The sequence below is a fragment of the Bactrocera latifrons genome, unplaced genomic scaffold, assembly GCF_001853355.1.
Source record: "Bactrocera latifrons isolate USDA-ARS-PBARC rearing strain unplaced genomic scaffold, ASM185335v1 scaffold_55, whole genome shotgun sequence".
Taxonomy (NCBI): domain Eukaryota; kingdom Metazoa; phylum Arthropoda; class Insecta; order Diptera; family Tephritidae; genus Bactrocera; species Bactrocera latifrons.
The window spans coordinates 451896-479275 of NW_017537212.1; the positions used below are offsets into that span (position 1 = coordinate 451896).

Sequence of the window (27380 nt, forward strand, 5' to 3'; positions counted from 1 at the left end):
TTTTCCTTCAACAAGTCTACGAACAGAGCGGCGTTTACATGATGATTACATGAAACTATTTATTATCAAGTGATATCTTTCATTCGGAATATATGTATTTAAAGCTGCGTTCCTTTTTTATTAATATATTCTGGTTATATAATTAAATATATATGGGAAAGGACGATTACAAATCGAAAAAATTTGTTTTTTAGGCAGTACATATAATTGGGGGTTAATAGGCGAAAATTTTACGTTTATTCTTGCATTTCGAAAAATATGTTTTTAAAGTGACATATTTTAAATTTTTTTCATTTTTCTCAAGGAAATAAATATTTTTAATGGTGGACTCCGAGATTTAATATAATATTTATGATCTTACCGTCTTCTTCTTCTTTAGTGGCTTAGACAAGTCAAGTTATGTGGTTGTAGCCGAGTTAACAACAGGGCCAATGCGTGAAGGACCRCAAATCTTCCGCAGAACCTCTCTCTAGAACATTCCTAAGCCCAACCCATCAGATGATGCCATTGCGTGCTCAGTCCAAAGTAACACTCGTTGGCAAAAGTGATTATTTTTGTTGGTGTTGTTGCTGGTTCCAATATAGACGAAATTATCTAGTACTTCGAAGTTCTGACTGCCAACAGTGACGTGTAAGCCAAGTCGCGAATGCGACGACTGTTTCTTTGATGACAGCATGATCATACCAACTTCAATAAATTAACTTAAGCCTATATAAACTTTCAAATGAATGAACCAAATCTATTGTCATATTTTGCTTACTGCATTAATAAAAAAACTGAGTGATTTGAAATGTAATACGATTTTAAAGCGTTTTATTTATTATACTTAAATTGTTCTCCATAAAATACGTACTATACTAGGTASATAGGTGTTTCGTTGTAAAATACCATTCAATTATGAAACCTGTGTCATATAATGCATGTAATTCTTCTCTATTAGCCACGGCAAAATTTCTTTCACTTGCTGCACATATTTGGGATTATAAAACATGCGTTTTTTAAAAGCTTTTCCCGCCTCATTATTGCTCATAAAAGTTTCAATGTTGGAATTTTCATGGGGATCTAGTAAAGCCACTGCAAGCATCCGTTGAACACACACAAAAGCTGTTAGGGTAATTAATTAAAATTCATGTAAAAATTTATATAAACTATATATTATATTTGATACATACCCCACAAACCATATTTTTCCAGTTGAGCATTTATCTGCTCGAGTGTAGGTATTGGTCTCATGTAATTTAACCTTTTCAAGTTTCGAATCAACTCGGTATGATAAAAATTTATGAAATTGTCAAAATTTTTCAATTTAATGTTCCATTGTGGCGAAGTCATCAAAAAGCAAAATACATCCATTGCGAAACTTCCATACTTGGGTAGCTGAAAATCAACGAAAAGCACTTCCTGAACTGCCTCTCCGTCATCCTTACTGTGTCGAAACATGATGTTGTTTATCCAAAAGTCGCCGTGGTTAAGAACATTGAAGGCTTGTGCATCGATATTGCCAAATTTTAAATATAATTCATTCATGTTTTTCATGTAACTCAACTAGGAGACAACAAAACATTAAATTACTAAATTATTAATTGGGACAATAGTGTTCAAAATTTCAAACGAATTGGGGCAGTAGTTTTGAAGTTATGAGGGCCACTGACTTTGAAAACATGGTTGTGAAGAAAACGCTTTAAAGTTTTGAAAACCGATGTAAAACGTTCATAAAACAGGTATAAAAATAATCGTAGCTTCGTCAGTTTTGCTCCAATATACTTCAATTTATGACAAAATATTCTTCAAATATTATACATTAAAATTAAGGGAAAATAAAAAAATTTAGAAACCTTAAAGTATTGAAATTTTCAATTTTCGCAAAACACTGAATTACTTACAATGACCTCTTTTTCTGGAAGCAGCAAATCATAGCTCTCCAAACATTGAGCAAACGGCTCATTGAATGCAGCATTCATATTTTCAATAAAAGGCAAATTCTTCTGTGAGAAGTAGCTGTTTACATACTCTTCTGGGTAATCACCTCTTATTTCAACTCTCTTAGCTGAAGCTGCATGCCACTGCGCCAACTTTGCAAGCACCGCTTTAGTATGCTCTTCGTTGAGACCCTCTCGCCTTGGCGCATTTTTAAATCCYCTTGCCTGAAGATCTTCCAGAAGAATATAATTGCAAGTTAGTTCRTGAACAAAACGATATTGTTTTGGTTTGAAATGTAATTTGTTATCGAAATTTGCACATAACTCCTCTAACTCTGGCACGATGTTGTCGTACATATCCGATTCGGTGRCAAATAATTCATGATAATCATCAGCTGACGATGGCGCTTTCTCTTCGTTGTTTTCATGCTCCTTTGTTTCATTAACCTTCAGCGGAATTTTTAGTATGAGTTGCACCCGATGGAGGCTTGTATCTAAACACGGAAGCACACCATAAAAGTAAATAAAATCAGAGTAAAAACTGTAATGTAAACAATTTCAGTTTGAATTGCGCACGTATGTGAGAACTTATCTCACCTTTCAGCTTTATATCGGCACAAATTCTTATAATCGTAGTAATATAGTTTTCGCCGTCATCTAAGGCTCGAACTGCGGAAAAGTTTATAAGATCATCAAAATCTTCGAAATTGTCACGGAGGAATAGTTTAAATTGTTCACATGTCACCAAAGCTGCAGTTTGTTTGCTCATCTTAGCTCACATTTATATTCACTCACAATTCATGCACGACACTGACTGATCAAGCTGGATTGCCTACTCCCCATACGTACCGACAAGAGTGCATACAGACAAAAACCAAAGCTTCGACGTTCACGAACTATTGTTCTCRGAAAGAGAAATCGTCTCAGTGACGTCTACTTATTAGAGTTAACCAGAGCTGCCACKTGATAAAAAATTTGCCCACCAAATATGTTTTAAAACTATTAAATYTTTTTATCATCAAAGCTTTGGGTTTAATTTCACTTCACTCTCCGAAAAATATGAACATTAGAGGTCAATTAAATTTAGSTACATTTTCTTAATTTTCTTCAAGCAAATCTTCACTACAAAAGATCACCAAGATTGACATGTCGAAAAGTTTAAGTCTTCATTTACCTTCAAACCTMTGTTATATATTTTCTAAATTCTATGATTCGATAGCAATAGAACGAAATGATACCTAACCTAACATATACAACAAATCGAAACGTAATTATCACCCGAAACTACAARTTGCTGTYAAATATTAGTATTTTCTGTTTAATYAAGTTGTATGTTTCGGTCTCTTYTTCGCCCTTGAACATTAGTAAAAAACTCCCTCCTAATAAAACATTGCCATAAAGTTTTTACTCCATGTTTGGGATATATTAACTTTATATCTTCATATAATCGATGGTCAGAGACACAAAACATGCAGAAGTCAGAGGAATTCCGTATAATTAAATCGCTGTCATTCCTCCAGGAAGCCTCGATTTTCCATCCAAGGTAAAATCACAGCAATTTCCTTGGCATAGCGGGGATTCGCATAAGCTTCATTGATAAATACCCTATTTAGCTCTTGKTTGCATATTATGGCTTCATTTAAGTTCAACTCGCTAACGCCAAACGACAGCATCACAACTGGCAGAATTTTTTGGACCACTTCAAAGCCTGTTAAGTAAAATCGTCTTAATGATAGTTGTATATATTCGGACATACCAGTTATAACCGCATTTACCCCACCAATAGAACTTTAATATGGCCAGATGTAGGCCCGTTAACGTTGGCAGGTCTTTGTTATACCCCAGTAACTTCAAGTCTAGGCACAACTCCTCGTGATACACCTTGACGAAATAATCAAATTTGCTTATCTTATTTGCCAAGCAAGCTGATAGCAGCAGAGCGAGCAAGTCAATCGCAGGTGAACCCCACTGACAGTTTGTAAAGTTATTCAATAATACATCTTTTATATTGCCAAAAGCGTCGTAGCTGAAGAGAAAATTGTTTGGCCAACAATTGCCGTACAATAGAACATTGAAGYCGCTGACGTCATAAGGAGCGCTTAACTGCTTCTGCTGCTCGAGGGATTTTGCGAAAGACCTCTACATAGGGAAATTATTCTAACAAAGTAACTTTTTTTTAACTCGGTGCACATTAGATAGTACTCACAATCTTGTCCTGGTATTCACGCATGCCGTAAAAGCGAAGCCCTTCAATAAACTTACGATTTAGTACTACATCGCGTTCAACAAGCAAAGCGCTTCCATGATTCTGGTCAGAAGTGCTAGTTTGGAAGCGTTGTCTGAACTGTCTAAATAAAGCGACGTGATGGTTGGATGCATAAACAGCAGATGCTGCATGGAAAGAAGCTAGTTTTTTCAAAGCAGATTCAATGTGCTTAACATCAAGCCCCTCAGGGCTGCTGGCATTCCGATAACCCTTTGAAAGTGCGTCTTCTAACAGAATACATCCTTTTATAGATCCTTCATTTAATACCTGGTAAAATGATTGTACAGTTTGTGAAAATTTAACATCCTTAAAAGCTTTTGCATAGAGCTGCTCAAAGGCAGGCGTCAACTCGCTATACACGTAAAATTCTCTACTTGCGTCTGAACTATTTATTTCCTCTGATGGTTGTGCCTTGAGTACGTATTGGTCTGTTCGTAATTTTCCATCTACGAAAATCTAAAATAGTACTACGAATATATATTCAGGAGTATTATTGTCATACCTTCTAACTGCTTTTCGACTTTAAGGGAGCAAGAAAAGTTACGTGGGTTTCTCCATTGGCAATTGAAATTTGAAATTTTGCGAAAACCTTTTACATTTTGCTGTAACAGACGAATTAAAACAGTCTCGTTTAACCAACTCGATTGTACTGTGGACATGACGAATGCTTTAAACTAAATTGGCAATGGCACGAGCATTCAACTTATTAACTGAAATAATTCGAATTTATTGAGAATATCAGCTTATCACCTACCATATATCACTATTTATAGTTTCGTTCAACGTGATTAGATAAAGTAGGTATTTCTCTTCAGGCTGTTCTAACGTTACCCATAGGAAAGTTTTACCATAAAGTTGTAGGTGTCGAATTATGTTTTTGTTGCTCGTGAATACGGAATTTTGATTGTTGTTCATACATCAACTTATTTCGAATATCATTTCAATCGCCCTCAACATTTTTCATGATTATCCTAAACTTTCAAATGCTATGTGCATAAGTTTGAGATCATAAATTTGCCCAAATCTATTCATTTTGCTTTAGAGAACAAATATATTCGCGAAATGATAGAAAAAGCGACAGTAAATGATTTACTAGTACCCCAAGGTATTGTTGCAAAGTGTAAAGAATAATTTGTTCAACTAAGGGTAGTTTGTGTCAATCAATCGAGATAGATCTAGGGCAGTACATACATATATGAGTTGAAATCCAGGACTGTCTGTCCGTGCRTCCGTCTGTKGTTGAATAAAAATTAAGATATCTTGATGAAACTCGATGGTCATGTTTCTTGGCAMAAACGTAAAGAAGAGTTTGTGGATGGTCCCGATCGGACCGATGCCTCGTACTACCGTGGTGTAAAAATAGGTAAATCGGTTGATAACAGCGTCCGCCTCCCGTATAACGGTTTAGTTTAAAACTACTAAAAGTTCGGTAAATCAACAACTAAATGCKCCAGGGAGATGAAATTTTACATCCGAAATGTTACGAAAAGGTTTTATAAGAGCCGGTGTCAAATTTGGACGGTGGGTGCATTAGCTTCAWATCTCGGGACCTGCACAACCACGGGGATTTCAACCAGATTCGATAGGTAATATTGTCCTGACACTCCTACAGTACAGTACGGAAATGGGCGATATTAAGCACCAATCAATGTTGGGATAAGACTTTGCACGATTAGTGCCTCTGAGGTGTGCTAACTTATAACCAAAATTTCAAAATCCCATATAACTCCGATTTCGTCAAACAAAGAATGTTGAACTTCTTCGCAACACATTTAAAATAAAGTGAACTCATGAAGGTATATCTTAGCCTTTAATCTTGACAAGTTGTAGCAGTATGAAATGTTCGGTTACACCCGAATTTAGTCTTTCCTTATTTGTTATAAGTGAAATTTGCCGTACAAAATTAGTCAAGCCATAATGAGGAAGAACATATAAAGATGCCGAACTCCTGTTCRAAAGCTAAAGTTAAAGCAATTCATCATATCGGTTTCTCTATTACTTTTGTGTCAAATTTAATAAAATCTGCACAAAACTGCAAGTGCAATCAAGTTGTCACGGAGTGCCATTAAATCTGGGTAGAGTCAGGGTGCTTTAGATCAATGAACGTACTCGGAGCCATTGTAGCGCTAATCTCATTAATTTGTTATGGGAGGAAAAATAGTGGAAACATACGATTGATTTGAACGAATTAGACAACATAGCGCCTCGGTAGCATATTTAATTTAATATGAGAGTAATTTGTTTCATGCATAGCCCTTCGAGGCGTGTAAGKGCCAACAAATAACCGTTTTCAATTTAAACAACTCCGTATCATTCTTCACTGCTGGAAGTTCCGTCCATATTGCGACATTCCTACGCCGCAGTTCTCAAAATTGCTACACTTTTATTTAATAATGTTTTAATAAGACTATCAAAAGTCATGTTTTCCCCACGTGCTAATCGGTGACACGTGAACGTCCTTYACTGCGGCGCACACACGAAAGCCAAATGCGCACAATAATCCGCCCTTCATAATTGGCAGAATGAGGGTGCACTCATCACTCCCTTGCTCGCTGGCGCGTCCGAGCGTTGCTACTCTACATACTTAGGGACTGATCACTGTTCGACATGCATACACGRACGCACAAGTGTTTGGCCTGGCGGGATACCCACTTTTATGCATGAAGTGTCACTAATTCCACAAAACATATTTCACGCCTTTTTGAGGCGCACACACATTCCCTTATTGCAGAGAAGATTTGAAACAAATGTTGCATTCGAATATTACGAAACAACCCTGTTAAAATTGGCAATGAAAATAACTGTGAAGGATTTATTAAGCATTTTTGTAAGGAGCTTTCAAGTAATATCTGCCAATTTGGATTCAATTAAGAAATATATGAAATGTTGATTCTTTCGTTCACGCAAATGCGCTCAAATAGTTCAYAACAAAATATATGTAAKTATGTAAGTGTTTGAATTTGGTTACGATACRTATGCTWTCTTCTTCTTAATTGGCGTAGTCACCGCTTACGCATACATATTTATATACATGTATATATGTACCTTTTAAMMAATTCGKGKTGCAACARAACGTAAATTCTATGATATTTCTTTGGTTTCACTCTATTAGCTATTACTAGAGGGTTGGCTTTGGACGTGTCCCTTGTCTCGTTTGCAACACACCAACACACATGCGTCAAAATATTGCACAATCTGTTACATTTAATTTAATTATAATTTTACGCTTTGCTAACATGCTCCTCGYTTTCCTCCATTAGCTGTTTGCACACGGTCAGGTGCAGAGATTCTCATCCGGCTGACTTCTTACTATTTGTGGTTAGGGTGGATTGTTTACTAACAAGTGTATAATTCCTTTTATCAATGACAATTACGAAGTGGGATTATCAGGTATATTTTGGATCTTTATGAACAACGAAAAAACATTCCGTTGACTTGTGTTCTGTGACTGCTTTCTACTATACAAGTATATCGCCAGATCAAATAAATTGATAATATCTATTTACMAGTACATATGTATGCACATGCATAAGTATGAATGTTTCTATGAAAATTCATTTGCTTGTATTAGGAATTTAAAATTCGTATAATATAACTCTTTTTGTTGTTTAGAAAAATGACCAACAATGCGGAGACTACTCATCAACTAAAAACGGTAGAAGTCTGTTTAAAGACCTTTTGACTTACTCTATAAATTTGATGAAAAAATAAGCTCACTTTAGACAGAAATTAATATTATATTATCGTTGTCGTTATCGCATTATTATATATCGGATGGTCGAAAAAGTACTTTCGTATTTCTAATCAAACTTCAACTTATATTTTTTCATATGTATAATGAACTTTCTTCTTCTTCTTGATTGGCGTAGTCACGGCTTACGCGATTATAGCCGAGTTAACAACCAATTAGATATCCCAAGTGAAGCCAGTTCCTTCTCCACTTGGTCCTACGGAGTGGAGGTCTTCCTCTTCCTCTGCTTCCCCCGGTGGTTACTGCGTCGAATACTTTCAGAGCTGGCGTGTTTTCGTCCATCTGGACAACATGACCTAGCCAGCGTAGCCGCTGTCTTTTAATTCGCCGAACTATTTCAATGTCGTCGAATATCTCGTACAGCTCGTCGCTCCATCGAAAAGGACCATAAATCTTTCGCAGAACTTTTCTCTCGAAAACTCGCAACGTCGACTCATCCGTTRTTGACATCGTCCAAGCCTCTGCACTATATAATGAACTTTTATGAACCAAATATGTCGTGTGTGTGTGGTCCGATGGTGCAAAGTYGAGCCATCAAAGATGTGTGTGGTCTAGCGTTGACCCGATGGAAGACCAAGCTCTTGTAATGTAAAATGAATCGTTCAAGATGTTCAGAACAGCTCATAGTGGATGGTTTCTTTMMAATCTCCCCATTTGTTGACCTGCACCACGCTTGGACCACGATCTTTTTTGCACATTATTTTCTTATTTGATCCACTGTTCGTCCTCTGTTACCATTCGCTTCAGAAATGGTTCGATTTCATTTCGTTTCAGCAAAGAATCGGAGATTTTAATTCGATCCATTAAATTCTTCACAGACAATTAGTAGTGAATTGTAGTAAATTCTTTAAACACTTTCCTTCTGCGTCGCTGCAGCGCTGCCAGCGCGATTTCCAAGCATTGAAGGCGTCACGGAAGGAATTCTCCGGAATAGCCTAAAGAGTCGAGGTGCATGATGCTTGGATCCCCTCTGTCGTCTCAAAATACTTGCCTTTCATTGGTCTTTTGAGGCAACGAATCAAAAAAATCCGGGTGGGCCACATCTGGGTTTTAGGGCGGCTGCGGAAGCATTGAGATGCCGGCCATGGTTAGGTAGCTATTCACAAGAAAGTYGGTGTGAGCCAGGATGTTGTCGTGCTGCAACTTCCAATCGGCTACGATGTCTTGTCGGACCCGATTGACCCTTCGTTTGGAAGTCTTGAGGACAAATTCATGGCGGACGATGCCTTTGATGTCAAAAAGAACAATGAGCACCGTTTCCACTCTGGATTTGCTCATTCATCAGAGACCTCTTCCAGGCCCTCCCAAAAGGCCTGGTGAAACCCAAACACACCACTTCTCCCTRAAGCAACATCGGGGTAAGCCTGCTTGATTATATTAAACGTATCTGTCGCAGATTTACCAAGTTTCACACAGAATTTAATCGCGTACCTCTGTTCTAACGAACSCTGCATTTTCGGCTTGCACCACTCACAGAAACATATCCTATTACTTTTTGGACAAACCCTGTAAGTTTCTCAGCATTTGTCATTTGTCCTGGTCAATATTTTCCATAATTTCATCGACATTTTCAACGATAGGTCGACCAAATCGAGATGCACAAATTTCATAGGTGGCTTGCGTGGCATTCTTCCTTTTTTATACAAAAATTTCAAAATATAGCGAATTTCTACATTATTTTCACTCATTTTTGAGCAGATGTTACTTTTTTTCGCTGAGGGCAGAGGGCGGAGCAAATTTGTCATCGTTTTAAATAATTTTCGTCCCAGTATATTGTCTAGACTTTGTGCCATCCCACGAAAATTTGCGCATTCCCAAATTTTCATTAACAATTTATCTAATACATCCATTAAACATCTTTAGAGTATTTTCTATCACGATCATCCTCATTTGATAGAGCGAATTATCTGTATTTAACAGATACTATATATACGCATGATCCTTTTGATAATAATTAGAAGCTCGATGTACTGGGATAAAATCGTTGAGGCGATAAATAGCCCTCGTTGTGAATCAGAGTCATTTCCATTTATGTCTGCTAATGACAGCGGCTAATGAATAAACAATAAAGTTTGGGTTGCTTCTTTTATTGCTTATGTAAAATAAAAACAATGCACATTTATTAACAGAACTATTAAGCTATTTTTCACCCCGCCCTTTGTCCACTTATGTTAATAAAGTTAGTCTTACAACTTAGCTTAAGCTGTGACTATAGGGCGATACGAAATCCCTTTGAAATGCCGCCGGATGAAGATGGTGGTGACCGATCGTCCCGGGATGATGGTGCCCATTCATTCCCGCATAAAGCTCATTCGATCGCGGTTTGTGCGTCGACATCGGGGCACCAGTCAAAAGTTCGGTCATGAACCCTATGTATGTGATTGCTAGACGTAAAGTTTCGATGCGAGACAGTCTCTTTTCGTATGCAAATGTTGGTACTTTTCGTCGCAACTTGTCAAACGCTTCATTTAGATTAAACATCCTTCGGCGTTCGCGAATATTTGCCGCCCGTCGCTGAGCCATCGATGCCACCCGTCGACGAGTCTTTTTCGTTAGGCTTCCATTGGTAGATTCCGAATTATTGCTGCGACTGTTTGTGGCTCGGTGATTACTTACCAAATTGCTTACCTGTGAGCGTTGCCAAAGAGCTGTGAAGAGCAAACATTAAAATTTCGACAAAAGCGATATGTAATAGTTGAAGATTCTTCCCAAATTTTACACACCTAAATCGGTACAGGGAAACCCAGCGATTAATTCTTGATATGGCACAATTGGGGGCGGAGGAGGGGCTTCCTGCCCCCATATAGGTTGAAACGGCACTTCCGGCATATAAGACGGTTCTGGATGATGTTGCATTCTAAACAACTCCACGATTTCCGTAAATTTCTATCACACGTTATAAAGTAATGTTAMAGAAGATCCAAACTTCACTAAATCTTATCAGACTAAAATGCTATTACACAGTTCTATTTGGAAGCTGAAGTTTAAATGTCGCAAAGGCAATGTCTTTCTATTTAATATAAAAATTAACAGAGTCTCATCTGATATCCTAATGTGGCAGCCATTTTTATYCAGGCAACAGTTTTCAACATTCTGATTGGTGGAAATATTCGGTTCTCTTTTAGGGGTAGAATTTTAGAAAGAGCGGTTGAAAAAAAATTGAAACTACCTCGGTCGAAGAAATGTGRCACACAGGTGGCGGAAAATGGTTGTTAAACAGACTGAAAGTCAGTAAGTGAATTCGCTAAATAAGGTATGGTGTTTGGTTTGAGAATTTTAGAGTTACCAGCCAATATTAATGTTAGCAGATATTAATTTAAAATATTGTGAGAATAATATTTGAAATATAATTTAGAAAGTGGTGAAACCATTTCGGATGGCTTAAGTTTATATAAAGTTAAGAATCGGAAGTGGTCAGAAGTTTGAAACCCCTACCGTGATTGAAAACAATCAACAGCGTTTAGTTCTAGTTATGCTAGTATTAATTAAACTCTTAATAGGATATATGTACATATACTTAATTAATAGACGAGCGCAATCCACTTTAAAAGCCCATTTTCTATTCGCTAGTAATTCCGAACCAGTATCAACTTCGTTGAATGGTTGAAATGAAAATATTCTGACGYTTATAACACTGGTATCCAGCATTTTTGTACATGGGTTATCATACTATATCTTTGTTGCTTTTATGCCTAAAAATAAAAATGAACAAAAATGGCTCTTAATTTGTTTTTATGTATAAAAATTTMAATTTCAACTCTATAAAAGCACACGAAAAATTTAACTTTTTATTAGAAGATATCGTCTATCCTTTTAAGACACATTTTAACAATAGGCATTTTAAAATAGACTCCAAATGATTACAGATGAACAGTTTTACTTTTRCTGTAATGTTCCGTAGAAGTTTGTCTTATTAACCCACAAATATAGCTTGTCAAATACCATAATATTTTCTTATTCTTCCGAATAAGCGCCTATATCGTTTTTAAATTTATCTAAATGAGAATGTAACTTGTGTATCTTTAGATACATTCTACATACCCTGATTGAGAAATTCATAATCATGCAATTGATCAGATTGTCATAATTGTCATACCTATGGTTTTCAATGAAATCATGTACTACTGCTTTAAAACTGTTCCAAGCTTTATTCTCCTCATTGCTAGGTAACTTCGGAAAAATATCACAATACATATTTTATTCTTATTTGAGGATCTACAAATATTCCAGCTTGAGGATAGACTAACTTTTCGTCTTTGAAAGCTTTAGAAGATCCAATTTCATATGCCTTGACAACATTAATATACAAGTAATCTTAGGATTGACAATTGCTATCGGCCAATGTTTTTGGCGCYAGTGAGGATTTCTACTATTTCTCAGGCAAGATAACTGGAGCATTTAGTATACTCACCTTGCATTCCACCAATAATATGCCACTGAGATGTTCAGTACTATTTGTGCAAAGTTTTATCTCGTTAGATTAACTGCTTCTTGATTTTTCGCACYGTGATATAGTAGTTTTTAAAGGATGTACAGTAGAATCGCACAAAAGTTAACTCGCAAGAAACTTGTGTACACTCTTAAGGAGGGACGTCACGCCCTCCACAGGTGGCCCTGTATACCGTCCTAAACCTTAATTTAATGCTTAGTTATAGCATTTTATAGGTTTTCATTTAATAGCGTTTTAAGGCGTAGCAGTGGACCCATTATGGGCACGTACGAAGTCGTCCTCTCATTTTTGTAAAGCAATCCATGTAATAAGTTTCATTACGATATCTCAAATTTTACTCAACGCTTGCACACACTGACAGGCAGACAAACAGTCACTCGGATTTAAACTTTACTCATTATGGAGATCATTAACAACATATATACATAACCCTATCTCCAACTCGATTATATTTAGATGATACAAACAACCGTTAGATGAACAAAACTGTTATAATCTATACTGCAGGAGGATRAAAAATCTAACAACTAAAATAGTCTTAATCATTATATTATTACATAGTGAAAGTAGGGATCACTGATACTCATATTTGGTATCGGARATTTCTTCCCATTTGTTACCCTGGATATAAGAATAGTTTTGGATATATTGTGGTCACAAATCATGAAGTTTTAAATCCTTACTTCCATTTTACATTACAAAAATCAAATGACATAAACAAAATAACATATATATTTATAATGTTAGTTTTTTTTCGAAAAATAAGAGTACATCGAAGTAAAGAGTAGAACAAATGTCCAAAACATATTTCATATTTGAATAAAATGCATGATTGCGGAAGTAGTCTAACTTGATACTCATATTTGCTGCTAGAGCCTGACAGTTAGTCAGCAAATTTTTCTCCATTTCTTCATAATTAGGTGCTTTATGGTAACTTAAAAATATTTTTGACTATCAGAATAAGATTTTCCACGCTTCCATTTCAGGAACAGTCATAACCTGTATCTTTCTAAATTGCCGTATCTGAGAACCATAAAGATTGTCCACCTTTCAACTATTTCTTACTAAGCTTTGAAATTTTTCTACAAGTACAACCATGGTTAAACAATCTTCCTCCGTGTTCAAAGCTTTGACAAATTTCTCATTCTTAGCTCGATCAATACCCTCCACATAATRGGTATTTTGTAGACTGAAACTCCACATATCTTCACGTTAGATTTTTATTAATGAAGGGTCCACATAATTTCTCTAATATTTGCGGTAAACCGGTTTAGAGTGAAAGTAAGTCACAAGTGATGTTCGTATTCGCGAAAAGAGTGTGCARAACCCTAATCATAACATTAAAAATAATTCGTATTACTTAGAAACTGATAATTGATCGAAATATAATATATGCAACGAAAAAATAATATCACAATGAATACTTTAATGAATATGTAAATTCGTATTCCGGACAGTTGAAAACATCACATATATATGTACTATATCCACGGCAGCAAAATCTTTTGTAGAGCCGAGTAATCAGTTGTAATTGTTGTATTCCAAAATATACTTTCGGAAAACTAGAATGTAATTACAGCTCAGCACTTTTAAGAACCGTCATTCCATATTACAGAAGACTTGCGCCTCCATAATTGTATTGAGTGGCATATCACATTCACAATAAATATACGCACGCCGTGCACATCTAGAAATACATACATATATATGTTCATTGAAAGCTTGCACTGAAGCTGTAATACCCTTCCCAAATACAAAGTAAGTTCGATCTGTCAGTTGGTATGGCGGCTAAATGCTATAATTACTCGATCTGAACAATTTCTTCAGAGATTGCCAAGTTGCCTTGGTGAAAATATCTCTTCGAATAAAAGAGTTTTCCACATACAAACACTTTATTTCAAATAGCTTGCAATAGTTTGCGTATATACAAACAGACGGTTGTACGGACGGACAGACAGACATGGATAAATCGACTCAGCTCGTCACGCTGAACATGTATATATAAACTTTATTGGGTCTCCGATAATTCCATTCCGAGGTTACAAACATCGTTACCTGCTCAGGGAATAAGAAAAGGTCCAACATACGCAAAGCGACACTTTAAATAAATTGCTGATTTAGTGTTCACTCTCCTGTATTTGAGTAGTGTTATAATAACCAGCACATTTACATAAGCGAGCAGAAGAATGGTAGAAGTGTAAAAGTCTAAATACACTTACTACGCTTTGCTACAAACGAAATAGTGCGAGTAGTAAGAATGTAGAGCTGCAGGCCTGTAGACCCGTAAATCAGCAGAGTAACAACTCTGCAGCCTAGCAGTTAAGGTGCACGCAARCATCTTGACCCAGTAATCCCACTAATTCATGCTTCATGCGTGGTTGCTGCAAACAACCCTGTTCGACAAAACATTATTGTTGTGGTGTCGAGTCAGAGATGCATATAAGCAGAAATCCTTCKTACGCAGTACACTGATGCTGCCCTGCTTTGCTCCAAACGATTTCGTACGAGTATAAAACTTCGACATTCCTGCCAACATCTAAGTAAAATAACAACTTCATCATGCAGCTGACACAACAAAAATGGAGTGAACGTAGGTAGCTCGAGGAGCTTATGTTGYAGCTGCATTAACTAACAGTTGAAAATTTGAAATGGTAAATGGAGTAGAAATAGACTTCATTACATTTTAAAAGCAATCAAATAATTTTCCATGCAAATACCTGCCATACATAACCCTGTAATATTGCTCGTCTTATGAGTAAACCGTAATATTGATTGCTGACATTTATTGCAAAACTCATCACTTAAAATTATACATGGATGTGTGTAGTTGGACTACATACTTCCCTCAACCGAAGTAGATCTCCAATGGAGGTTTCTCTGGTATAATTGGCATACCACTACCACTTAAGGCTTCTTTATGGGTAATTGCCATGGCAATCGAGGYAAATCTTTACCTTTATGTGTATGTATGTATGTGTAGGCGTATAACTACAGTGAAATACTGCCTGTGAGCCTTGGTTATTTTCTTGACCTTAAATTGACAATATAACACAGTACATAGGACAATGGCAACACGTTATCATTTACGGTCCTAAGGTAGATATAAGTATAGGTAACTGTAAACAGATAGATGAGGAGATCAAGTAAATTGACTATGAATGCTGTGCACAAACCGTCAGAAGCCAAATAAACAAAGGACAAAATAATTTAAGTTGCATACAATTAAACAGAACTTTTGATATGTCATGCATTTGGCAACGACCAAAACCAATAAACTTCAATAGACACTTACCTCCTTTTTTTATCATAAATTAAATATGTTATAATCTCTTTATTCGCCGTCTTCTTCCATAGAAGCTCAAAGGATAATTTCAATTTCGAAATTAGTTTTCGTTAAGCATACATAGGTGTGTCCAAAGGTCGCAAAGTTCTGGAAGAACCAAACATTACATATTCTCGCAGCTTTGTAAGTGCTAAAGGAACATTTTTCTTCAAAAAAATGTTRTTGAATAACACCTACGGTATTGAATGAAATTTCAAATCGATTAAAATCAACATCATTTGGTATATTGGGTCCGGATGAGAAGAACGTAAAGACGGACTTTAAAAATCTTTTACATCACACCTTTAAGGTAAAGAAAACAGTAAATTAATATAAATATTTGTTTATTTTTATTTTTGAATATACATTGACCCTGAATTGGGCTCATCGTCGCGAAGCTGACAAAATTTCTATGAATCTACATCTCGCGACAATATCGGCTATGTTGACAATTTTGTTCATTTTGCAGCGCTATTATTATTAAAAACTGGCTTATGCTTGTTTGAAGTGCTACGATTCTTCGTTTGGACTGCGGTTTCACATCGTCGAATTTATATAAAATGATCTAAATCGAAAATCTATGAAATTACATATTAAGTAAACATATAAAATCATTATATGAAGTGTGATTAGGACATATAGAAGTATTAAAGGAGTTCGTATAATTGATATTTGTCTACAAATCTGACCAAGTTTGGTTGAAAATTTTTAGATGTACTATAGATGTAGATTCTCGAAATTGATTGATTCTTGAATTATTTACTGTGATTTCAACTAAATGGAAATGGGCCAACTATCGTCTCTCGCTCTTATAATGGCGTTTAGATCGTCAACCGGCTACCTTAGACACCTGCTGCTATCAGCCGGACACAACCGCACTGGTTAGTAAAGTTTTATGGGCCAGGGACGATTTGTGGATGCAAGGTCCATCTCAACGTCTATCATTTTGCTTTCATTTCGTCGTTGTCTACAGTGTCTGTGTTGGTACATTAACAAAAAGTTAGGCTTTGGACCCCCGGTCTTTCCTTAGTTTTATCGTTGYCATTGCGGAAAGCTCACAAGGCTGTAAGTAACCACACAATAAGTTAACAGTTAACTTCATCATGAAAACGACATATTTAATTGTACAACAGCAGACCGATATGTAATGATACTAAACTCGACAGAGTAAGAGTGTGATTGCGAAACCGGATAAACACAGTTGATTGTTGTAGTTGCTGCGGTTCACCCTTGACTTTGTGCGCAAAAGTTCGCAACTGCAGACAGATGTCAAGTTTCTATTGAATTAGACTGAGCAATTAAATTAAACAATAAAGGACAATAATTTTTCTCTAAAGTCTCGGTAGAATTTCTCCATAGRTGAATTTAAGTAACGATAGCCACGTGGCACAAACTTAGGTACCTGAAAGTATGAAATCACATAAACACACGCATATCCTCARCTTATAAATACAAATAACGGCACTAGTCATAGTGTTGCCGGACCACTGATTAACCTTTATTTTATTTTTTTGCTCCTCTCTAGTGGTCCATCAGTTGTAGTTGTAGTGTAGCTTGTAGTGGGGAAGAGTTTTAAGAAGTGAAAAGTTTGTTACATATGTATATTGCTAATAAATATTGTTGCAATACAAAGACTTCGAGAGCAAAGAGAAATACGAAAACAAACATAGTTTTCAAAGTCATCATAAATTGGTATATTATTTACAGGCTTACAATTTTTTGTTTTATTTCCGTAAATGAATTATTAATCAAAAACTAACCAAATTGAACCGGCATGCTCGCTGTTATCCGCACATGCGCTGCCATTATCTCTATGCCAACTATCTAATGTCTTCCACTCTCTGCGCATTTCATCGTCGATTGCAGTAAAATTTAGAAAAAAATCCTATTGGAAGAGTCTGGAAAGGATTGATAACATCCGCCGAATGGGGCAGTTGACCATTTGAACCCAACTCTCCTTTYTTAAATTGTTGTGCTCGTTGAAACATTTTGGTTGTGGTATATTTAGTCCATTGTTTGTCGGGTAAATGTTCGGGCGCATTCAAGATAGCCTATTAGTTCCAAACCAAAAAGATAAACTAAAAAAAAATCAGTTCTCTAACTAACATGTAATATCGGATGAAAAAAGGAAATTCGTAATTATGTAATAAAATGTAACACGAACATACATTCTTTTAATTATTTCGTTAAAAATACATAAATGTAAATCAAAACTTCGCTTGTAGACATGCTAGAGAGATGTTTTCAGCAATTAGTGCGGAGATAACTTCTTTTGTTGCGATATAATTTGCGGCCATGAATTTCGTATGCGATATTTAAGATATTGACTGTATAGGAAATCAAAACCGGAGGAGATATTTTGAAATAAATATGCTGKAAACTTTTAAGGAATTAGCAAAGTATACGATACTCGCCTATTGTATGAATATTTGGAATTATATGACTGAAGTCATTTACATTTCTCTGACAAACATACATACATACGTATATGTATAAATGTGGTATATGGAGAGGGGCAAGTACAACTGAATCTTGGAGATCTAACGTGAAATCATCCGTCTGCGATGAATTGAAAGATAATGTGATTTTTAGGCTTCAGATTTATACAAGGGGAGCTAGTATTATATTGCCACAAACGAAATTATGTTACCAATTTAAAAATATGAACTTCTTCAAGCTAAAAGCGTATTTCTTAAATCTCAAATAATCCAAAATTTTATCATAGAGCATTGCTCGTTTTCCATACTCGTGCTCCTATAATTATTACCATAGCATAAGCCGGTAGCTAAGTATGCCGACAGCATATGGGGCGTATACTTAACGCACAAGTCATTGCTGAGAAGGCTTGAAAAGGCTCTCATATCTCGTACCGCAAACATATCGTTTATGTATATAATTATCGTTTATAATATGACATATTAAAGGGCGACATTTAAAACCGCTATCTGTATGCAAATATGCTTACCCAAAAAGTGGCTTAAATAATCCACGAAATGCTTACATAATATTAAGATTATCCAATATGGTCCCCGCGGCACCAAAAGCAGTAAAAGCGCCTTCGCATACAATGATTTTTTCCCTCGGCTATCTGGCGAAATTGCGCCCCAAATTGCATTATAGGCTAATTTCGGAAATTGTTGCTTTGCTCGGGGAATCAAAGAAAAATATTCATAAAAACACAAAAAGGAAGCAATTGATGGCAGTGCTTGTGTTGCTACTGTTCCTGTTGAATCGCTTGCTAGGGTGGTGTGGCCACAAGTGCTAATACATGCAAAAATGATATACATACGTATGTAGATAAGAATATTCGGCTGGATAGAGCTTATAAGCGYTAACGCGGCAAACGAATGGTTTGCGGTTTTAAGCCTAAGGCGGTATACTTGTAATAAGTATGAATAGGGAAGAGAAGAAGGGAAGAAAGAAGGTTGGGAATGTTTACAGAATACTCTGAAGTGCAGGGAATAGGCAATTCAAGCTGTTTATCAATATTGTCTGTTCGCCGTATGTGGTTGTAACTGAGGGTGTTTTCTAAATTCCTTTATTTGGATACATATTTATATAGATTTGTGAGCGTTCAAATATTGAAAAATTATTTTGGGTTGACTGAATGACTTTTCGAAATGTTTATCTACTGTATAACAGGCCGTGCCAAGAGTGGTGTTCCCCACCATTAAACAATCTTGAGATCTTTGCCGCGGTGTACATATGTAACAACCACAAGAAAATRCCGAAGACTCTATRAAATRTATATCTAAACGATAAGCATAACCAGCTGAGTCGATTTAGCTATGCCCGCCAAATGACATTATATAAGAGAACTATTCCTTCAGTTTTTAAGATATTGATATTTTTTTATGTTATTTTATAAATTTTATATTATTCTATTTCGAGTACGCATTTACTTGATAATCTAGATTCAWGAACAAACTATTTGAAGACACGGAATATAACAGTCTATATTGATATTACGGCATTTTTGCAGTAGGAGCTTATGTGATTTGTACAAAAAATGTTCAGGGAACACAAATTATGTAATAAAGTTTATGAGTATAGCGTTTAGATGTTAATATGTTTGTTTCAAGCACGGTCATAAAGAAATATTTAAAAGGAAAATTCACCAAACCAGTCAACCAAATTCTATTGGCAGAAGTTTAAGAATACGTCCCTGTCCCCGTCCCTGTACTCCGTTAGCTTCTCATTTGTTTAACGGTTTGTACAATGTTCATGYCAGTGGTCACTTTACGTGTTCAGAATACTGAACTCTATTCCAACTTCAACTCAATTTTTCTCGAAGACAAAATAGCATGTTATTCTACATTGTCCTAAAAATTAAAATTCTACAAACATAAATCGAGTTCCTTCCTTTGTCGTCCTAACTTCATTTTAATGATTAATTTGCTTAAACGCTTAAGGCAAGCCTGAGTTAAACAGTTGCCAAATTAAAAGCCATTCAAGACCATTTATTGTAGTTACATGTACTTATATACATATGAATAAAAAAGTATGTACATATAGGCTTCTCGAATGATTAAGCGACTGCCGCCTATGGTCTTCCCACAAATAACTAAATTGTCAAACCATTTCTCATTTTGGACATTCCAAGAAWGACTGACTGTAGGTTCAAGCAGTACTGGCAGTTTTTAATAACAGAATAACCAACTAAGCTGTGGACTTCGTTTTGAACTCAATTACTGGTAAGGCATACTTACGCAATTTTTACGAGCATAAGGACTGTTTGCTTAGCAAGCGAGCTTGGAAARGAAACAGTAGCCGGCCGATCCTCTCCTGCAATCTGATATGTCGCATATTTTGCTCTATTTGGTTGTTCTTTAAAGCCTTAAAGCCTCATACTTCACGCTTCGTTGATTTCTGAAATCAGCGCAGATACTGACACGCAGCAACCTCCATTCCGCTTATATGTATTCATTCCCCATAAATCAAACTGCAGCCAGTTCTCTTTCACTTTAACATTGGCAAAAGTGGCATTTTTTCTTTCCAAAGTGTCAGGGCTCATTAACATTTCTGCTATTGCTGCTATCATTGCTATTCGCCTTTGTTGTTACAGTGATATTGTGTGGTATGAATAACGACTAGATAAATCTGTATGTAAATATATATGGTATGGCTGTGCAAGGGAGTGCGCTTGTTTCCACTCATGCGCTCCATAAAACTTTAATAGCGTCGCTAAAGTTACGAAAGGAAGTAGTGATGGAATGAGTGACATTTTCAGCATCAACGGATTCAGAATTAATATTTATTTCCTTCGATTCCAACTAATTTTTTTAACAAGAATTTTGGGATACTTATAAAGGGCATGCCAGAAACATAGCAGTTTTGTTGTTTACTGATAAGCCTGAGAAAGTGAAATTAATGAAATGTAAACATTTTACGGGCCAATTAACCGGTAAGTTGCTTTAACATAGTTGAAATGGTAACCCTCAGCAYATGCAAGTATTGCAGAAGACAAGTTGTTTTTTATTTGGACAATTTCTTCCTAGGGGAAGACTATTCCTCGTGCCTGCTGTGAAACGACCACCGCAACGTTTTTTAACAACGACTAAAAAAAATTAAATTGTTTAAGATATCATAAACTGATAGAAAATAAGTATTAATAAGTAATTAAATTGCCCGTTATAAATTAATTAAATTATTCTATGTTACCTAAGCGGACGCATAAACAAGTGATATCCTTTCTGGAAGTAGATAGTAATTTCGAAATAGTAGATTCACTGTGTTATATCAACCATTTTCGAATAATGGATTAGAGTTGAAAATTACAAAGCATTCACGGTCGCATAATTTAATGAACGCCCMCTTACCGCCTCTTGGACTTACTTATATTGTACATATTTATGAAACTACAATGATTGTGTGCTGGAATGAAGTGGTTGAAATGACTTTTTCAGAAAAAGTTGCGACTGGAATTGGTTTGATGAGGAGTCGAGTGTGTCTTAAAGATATGTACTCAGCAAATATGGCCTGCGAAAGAAGCAACAAAAATGCATTTAAATAGGTGGGGAGTTCTAACAATAGTACTATACTATATTATTTACGAAAAACAATTGCAAACTCTCACAATTCGAAAAGGCAAAGCAAACTGCAAGTGAATTTAGTTACGGCATGAGTGTGCCGAACAGAAATGCGAATGCGACAAAGAGTGTAATGCAGAGATACTTATTCACGGGTCTTACCAACAAATGAATAAATATATCAAGTGTGTTGTCTACTTGTGAGGTATGCACATACTTTTTAGATAATGAAAGTTCACATGGTTACGACGAATGATGCGGAAGAAGGAAATACATTGTCCCTGAGGTTTGTCATTTGCGCACACAAACATTTACACCTGCGATATAAATTTTGAATTCTTCCATGGGAATTTTTCACATTCCGCCGTAGCGAAAATGCGCTCAGTCGTGAATGCTAGAATGGAAATCAATGATCCTAAAGGGCAAGCGGAGAACGACAAGTGAGACGAAGAAGAACTGAGTGATTAAATGGCACAAAGACACAGATATTTATCTACACCCTGCAGTCAAAGCAACTAGGTAAATTCTACTCTGCTATCGGAATGAACCAAAAGCCCAACTAGTCAGCTTACAGGATATTTTCCCTCCAAGCAACATGCTGATGTCTCAGAAATGTAGTAGTATTATGCTAGAATTGGTAAGAAATAAATAATAAGAAACATTTATTTCAAAAATAATACTAAAACAAAAACATCAAGCATATTAACTGAACATCAGATTAAATTTAAGTATTAAATCCTCAATAAATGTTCAACATTTAAATAAAATAAAGGAAGGTGTTAATAACTGGCAACCGATTGCTGTATAGTACATACAAGGTGTTTCTGGCTAGTTGTTATGAAATGAAGTTATTGTTAGTTAGTGTTCTTGTTATAAACATACATTCATTAGTAAGTATGTTAACATGTGCATACACATTATTGCCTAAGAGATGAAATTGAACAACAAAACTGAGTTTTGCCATGTTTTCATATATGTAACATATTTATCTGATATTATCGTATTGCATCGACTTGGTACCTATCTATATTAAGAACTTAGACTCAACACTTCAGACGAAACTTAGTTTATTATAGTATGAAACTATTCATTTCCATGCTTTAAAGTAAATGTAAATTTAAACCATTACTTTTCATAAGGTCGTCACCACTTTTCTTCTGATGGCACTCTATATTTAAAAACGGCCAGAACATTATCAGATATTATTTTAAACGACACATGTATWTAGAGTTATTTTTTATTAGTATGTTACGTAACAACGTATACATACATAGAATTTTCTATTTAATTTCAAGCAAGCCAAATGACCACCACCTATTCCAGTTGGGATTTGCACGCAACCACTGTCCTCCCTTCGTATTTGCCGCCCGTCCTGCGTATTCGCGCTTTCAAATTCACTGACGGCTACTGTTGGCATTGTTGCACTCTAATCTCCACTCAAGACGCCTTAAGCCACTAAAAGGGATTAAAAATTAACCTTTCTACGCTTAACTCGAGAGCGATAAATCACAGCGCAGTTGACAGCCAACTTAGTCAAGATTGCTGCGGGCAATGTTCTTATTGTCATTGTGGTGGTTTCTGCTGTTGCTCTCTTGCCAAATGTTAACTGTATTCAAAAGCATACTCATAAATAAGCATTTATTGTTGTGAGCTCGAATATGCGTTTTACAACAACGACAATGTGGTTTTGTGTAGTGAGTACAACAGGTGTTGGCTGCTTGGCCAATTGTTTTAGAGTTACACATGTCGAAACCAAAATAAAACTGTTTTGATAGACGTAATAGTTATATATTTGCAAACATATATTTGTACATGCTTTATGTGTAATAGCTTATTTTTGAAGTAATAATGCTCTGTGGCCTCACTATCGGTAATTCTTCCAGTGTCTCCTACCTAATATACATAGGAGCTAAATGAAAGGCAAGAAAATGTACACTCATACAAATTTGTTCAAAGCATTGTGTTTAATATCTTTCAGGACCGCATTTGCGCGTTTCTATAGGCTTCATCCTGGCTTSGAACTATTTTCGCCTCTCAAATCCACGCATTAAATCGTTTTGTCCAAMTGAGATTACATTTAAAAGATATATGGCAGAAGCATAATTAAACAGGTAAGGGTTGTCGGATCCGCGTGCCCAGGGAAGTGTTGTATTAAGATACGTGCTCCATGCTACTTCCGGGGTGTGCGACAGGGGCCATGCAAGTGGGTGTGCTTCACCTAGATTGTTTAGAAGTGTAGCGCCTGCACCCAGCTACTTGAGCATATGTCGAAGCACGTGCTCCAACATGCTAATGAAATCTTATGAAAAATGTAAACAAAATCATCAATGGGGCGGGAATTGAAACCTCAGCACTGAAAGCGGTACAAGCAACACACTCGCGTCAAGTGTTGAATAGAAGAAGAAGATAAAAAGCCGGCTACACAAAACAATTCAACTTTATCCGCGCAGCCGCATAACTGAATGAGAATAACGGTGAGATGAAATCACTGGAAAATCGGCACTCTCCTTTTAGAAGGACGCCTATAAAAGCTCCGACGACTATTGAACAATCTTCAGTTGACTGATTGGCGCGATTAAATGAAGTTCAGAAAAAGTAAGGCGAAAATATTAATCAGTTGAGACCTCAGTGAAACGCAACAATTGTCATTGAATAGAGGATGTAAAGGAGTAGAAAATATATCTTCAAATAAAGAAACCACAAATAAAGTTGAATTTCGGTCGAACGATTATCTGCGACTCCGCGACGGAAATCTACGAAGCATTCATTCGTTCCAAACATTTGCAGCTTATGGCAATTAAACTTTATTTATAAATAATTATAATAACAAAATATATTGTGTATTAATTGCAATTAATTTGTGCGTCAGTGAAAGAGGCCATGAGAGCCAGATATTTGTGAATATGTCAGATGAATAAGTGCATACATAATGTGCAATACTTTGCGCTTTGCAAATGAAAAAGAGTTATAACTGCTCGTCGTTAGCGGTTTTAACGAAATAAAAAATAAATCAAAATCAAATGTGAAATATTTCTTCTATGGAATAAAAAAAAATTATTTTGTTAACGATACAGTGTGAATCCCTCAAGCGATTATATGCACATGATATATGTATATGCTGAACTAACTGCAAGGGATAGTCCAATTTCAATTCCAATGTGTTAAATATTTGCTTACAAAACGAGAYTCGATTAAGGATTTCCGGAGTAATAACAGCTAACCCCACCACCGTTATCGCTATGGATCGTAAGTTATACGCTAAGTGCTTTTAATTAATTTCTGTGGCTTTCTTCTTTGAAATATTAGCTCATATTTATTTAGCGGGCTGCTTATCTTCAGTCACATTAATTATTTGTTGCACTAAAATAAGTAAGTAATAAAGTTTCTGGAAACTAATGTAATTTATTATTAGTTGAGCAAAGCACAAACCAAGTATCATGTACGTTAATGGACGACGGTTCTTGATTGTCCTCTCGCAGGAATATTATTATTTATATAATATTTCGGAGCAAGGAAAAGAAAACTATTGCTCCACTTCTTTAGCATCGTTAGCAGAGAGGTATCAAAACATATATGTACATTCTCAAATAAAGCTGGAAACTTGCTTAATTATATTAATTGTGAAACAATGCAAGGTTTGAAATGTGAATAACGGGCAAATAAATCAAAGAGGGTAATAAGCAAAGAGCCAATAACTCAACTTGGGAGAACTCATAAATGGAATAAATTATTATACATATGTCGAGCGTTCTAATGATAATATTTACATTAGTAATTCATTACAGTTTTAGCTTTCTGGAGTTGATGTTACGATAGTTGACGAATCTTTAGTCAGAGCACTTGATAATTTTTACTTTTAGTTCAATATCGTTGGTACTAGAACTTTTGGTATTCGACTAAGTCACTAACCGGATTAACCGGATAGGGCATTATTCGAATAACAATATTTAGCTATGAGTACCCGGGTAGTCGACGACTTTTCGATTAATCGCTCATTTTCGACTATCTGATTAACCGTTCGCTGTGGACTATTAGAATAGTAAGCGTTCAACTTCTAAAAACTATTTTACGTATATAAGTTTATAGAAACTTTGCAGAAAATCAAAGGCTGCATGGGTTTCAAACAATTTTCATTTATTCAAATACACGCAGCAGAGCAACTATTCGAATAGTCGCAATATTAATCGGTTAATATTCATACGAGCATTCGAATAATCGATTTTCAGGGTATATGAATAATTTTAAGAGCGCTAGTTGGTACCCACATAATATTTCCAGAAGCGCCTATGAAGTCACTATAATTTTCAGCATATTATTTTCTTATACATGTAAAGCATTCAACCTCATAAATGTTAATTTAAGTTTGTGGATAAAGCATTTACCTTAATTGATTAAGCATCCGCATTATTTCAGACATCACATCTTTCTGCTTGCAAGACATACATAACTTATGAGTGTATCTGCATGTAAAATGGTAGTAGTTTCAACGCTTTGACTTGCTACAATCGTATAAGCCCTGCTTAACTAAATTTTCATTCAGGCATAGGATCAAACTGTAAATTAAACGCACACATATAAGGTTTTACGAAATTATTGTCTGAAGGTGAGTGAAGAAATGTGTAACAACACCTCTCAAACGCTTTCGTAACGAATGTAAATACCAACGAATAAATCCCAAATTAAAAGCTTTAGTACACAATAAATTTAACTTCGGAAGGAGAAGCTTAAATTAATGTAACCTCTGCTGGTTACCYTGCAGATGAACATTCTTACAAGCATACATACACACATATAGACACCGCATACATGTGACACAGCCCTTAGTTAATCCTGATGAACCTTGAGATTTCAACACTCGCTTCAGATTTTTAACGATTTCGGTCTCGCGACAAAAGAAAATGATTACACTTGCACTAGTGAGAGCCTGTAATTGTAGGGAAGATAACCTTAATCGTAGTTAGAAAAAATTAGAAACTGCACACTTCTATATGGTAAAGTCTCTAAGTTTTTAAAAATTTAAAAGTTTGCTTCGTACGGAAATTATCATAATGACATAAATTTACATGTCAACACAGGAACGCATATGTGTCTCAGAAATAACTGTAGTTTTCCTCACTTTATCGTTACAACGCTGATGTTTAGCAATTTAAGAGGTAACTYAAGGCCTTTCAAATACCCGCAGTTTCTGTGCGAAATCTGTTTCCAATTAAACTGAAAATAACTTTGTAGCCGTCACCATTTACCGTGTCACTTATGAAATCCATTTCTAATTTTATATCATCATAATTATTCCCATGAGGATATACTTGAATCTGCACAATAAATTTCGTATTATTTCTGAGAAAGTGAAAAGGCTCAAATGGTGCGAAGAATCGGCAAACACAAAGTCTTCTGAGATACATACAGTTATAAACGCAAAAATACCACAGAGCGGCTGTCTATCGGAGACAATAGCACAATAACAAATTCAGCAAGGAGATAATGAATATGTTTCCTCAAGGACACGAAAATGAAACGTTATTCTTTTGTATGTATACATCCACAGGCACATACAGCAGCATCGATACTCTCAAAAATGTGAAGCTTTTAAGCTAAGTAACAGATTGTAAGCAGATACACTCAACCAAATATTCCCATATAAGT

At 35.8% G+C, this 27380-nt stretch overlaps 4 protein-coding genes across 9 annotated transcripts in view; 1 reads left to right on the forward strand and 3 right to left on the reverse strand.

The window, feature by feature from the left end:
- The window catches only part of LOC108974365, a 71998-nt gene that overhangs the window by 31320 nt on the left and 13298 nt on the right, over window positions 1-27380 (forward strand). The window contains exon 1 of one of the 4 annotated variants that reach the window (XM_018942134.1): window positions 24063-24983. The exons of 2 other annotated variants lie outside the window; for them this stretch is intronic. The gene's annotated coding sequence lies outside the window, so the exon portion shown is untranslated. Of the gene's footprint in view, window positions 1-24062; window positions 24984-27380 lie in introns of those variants that run through there. One more of the 4 variants, XM_018942133.1, reaches the window with a different exon arrangement.
- On the reverse strand, window positions 782-2772 carry LOC108974368. The gene is made up of 4 exons (XM_018942138.1): window positions 2517-2772; window positions 1884-2413; window positions 1173-1545; window positions 782-1104 (listed from the first exon to the last, which is right to left on the reverse strand). Exons 1-4 carry the CDS (start codon window positions 2686-2688, stop codon window positions 896-898), a joined length of 1284 nt encoding a protein of 427 aa, XP_018797683.1. The 5' UTR covers window positions 2689-2772; the 3' UTR covers window positions 782-895.
- LOC108974373 lies at window positions 3318-4877 on the reverse strand. Of its 3 annotated transcripts, none has more exons than XM_018942144.1 (4): window positions 4688-4877; window positions 4126-4631; window positions 3695-4058; window positions 3318-3627 (listed from the first exon to the last, which is right to left on the reverse strand). In XM_018942144.1, the coding sequence occupies exons 1-4, from the start codon at window positions 4842-4844 to the stop codon at window positions 3428-3430; spliced, it is 1227 nt and encodes a 408-aa protein (XP_018797689.1). In that variant the 5' UTR covers window positions 4845-4877; the 3' UTR covers window positions 3318-3427. The 3 variants fall into 3 exon arrangements, with proteins under 3 accessions (XP_018797689.1, XP_018797688.1, XP_018797690.1); XM_018942143.1 differs by having other exon boundaries at window positions 3686-4058; XM_018942145.1 differs by having other exon boundaries at window positions 3538-3627; window positions 3700-4058.
- Window positions 10022-10890, reverse strand: LOC108974375 (protein Fer3). The gene is made up of 2 exons (XM_018942146.1): window positions 10660-10890; window positions 10022-10584 (listed from the first exon to the last, which is right to left on the reverse strand). The coding sequence occupies exons 1-2, from the start codon at window positions 10790-10792 to the stop codon at window positions 10130-10132; spliced, it is 588 nt and encodes a 195-aa protein (XP_018797691.1). The 5' UTR covers window positions 10793-10890; the 3' UTR covers window positions 10022-10129.

Bases quoted from the DNA above. Each gene is read 5' to 3' on its own strand.
- LOC108974375 (XM_018942146.1), bottom strand. From the start codon at position 10,792: ATGCAACATCATCCAGAACCGTCTTATATGCCGGAAGTGCCGTTTCAA. The intron at 10,585-10,659 runs GTGTGTAAAATT...TGCTCTTCACAG, and splicing joins GTTTCCCTGTACCGATTTAG to CTCTTTGGCAACGCTCACAG.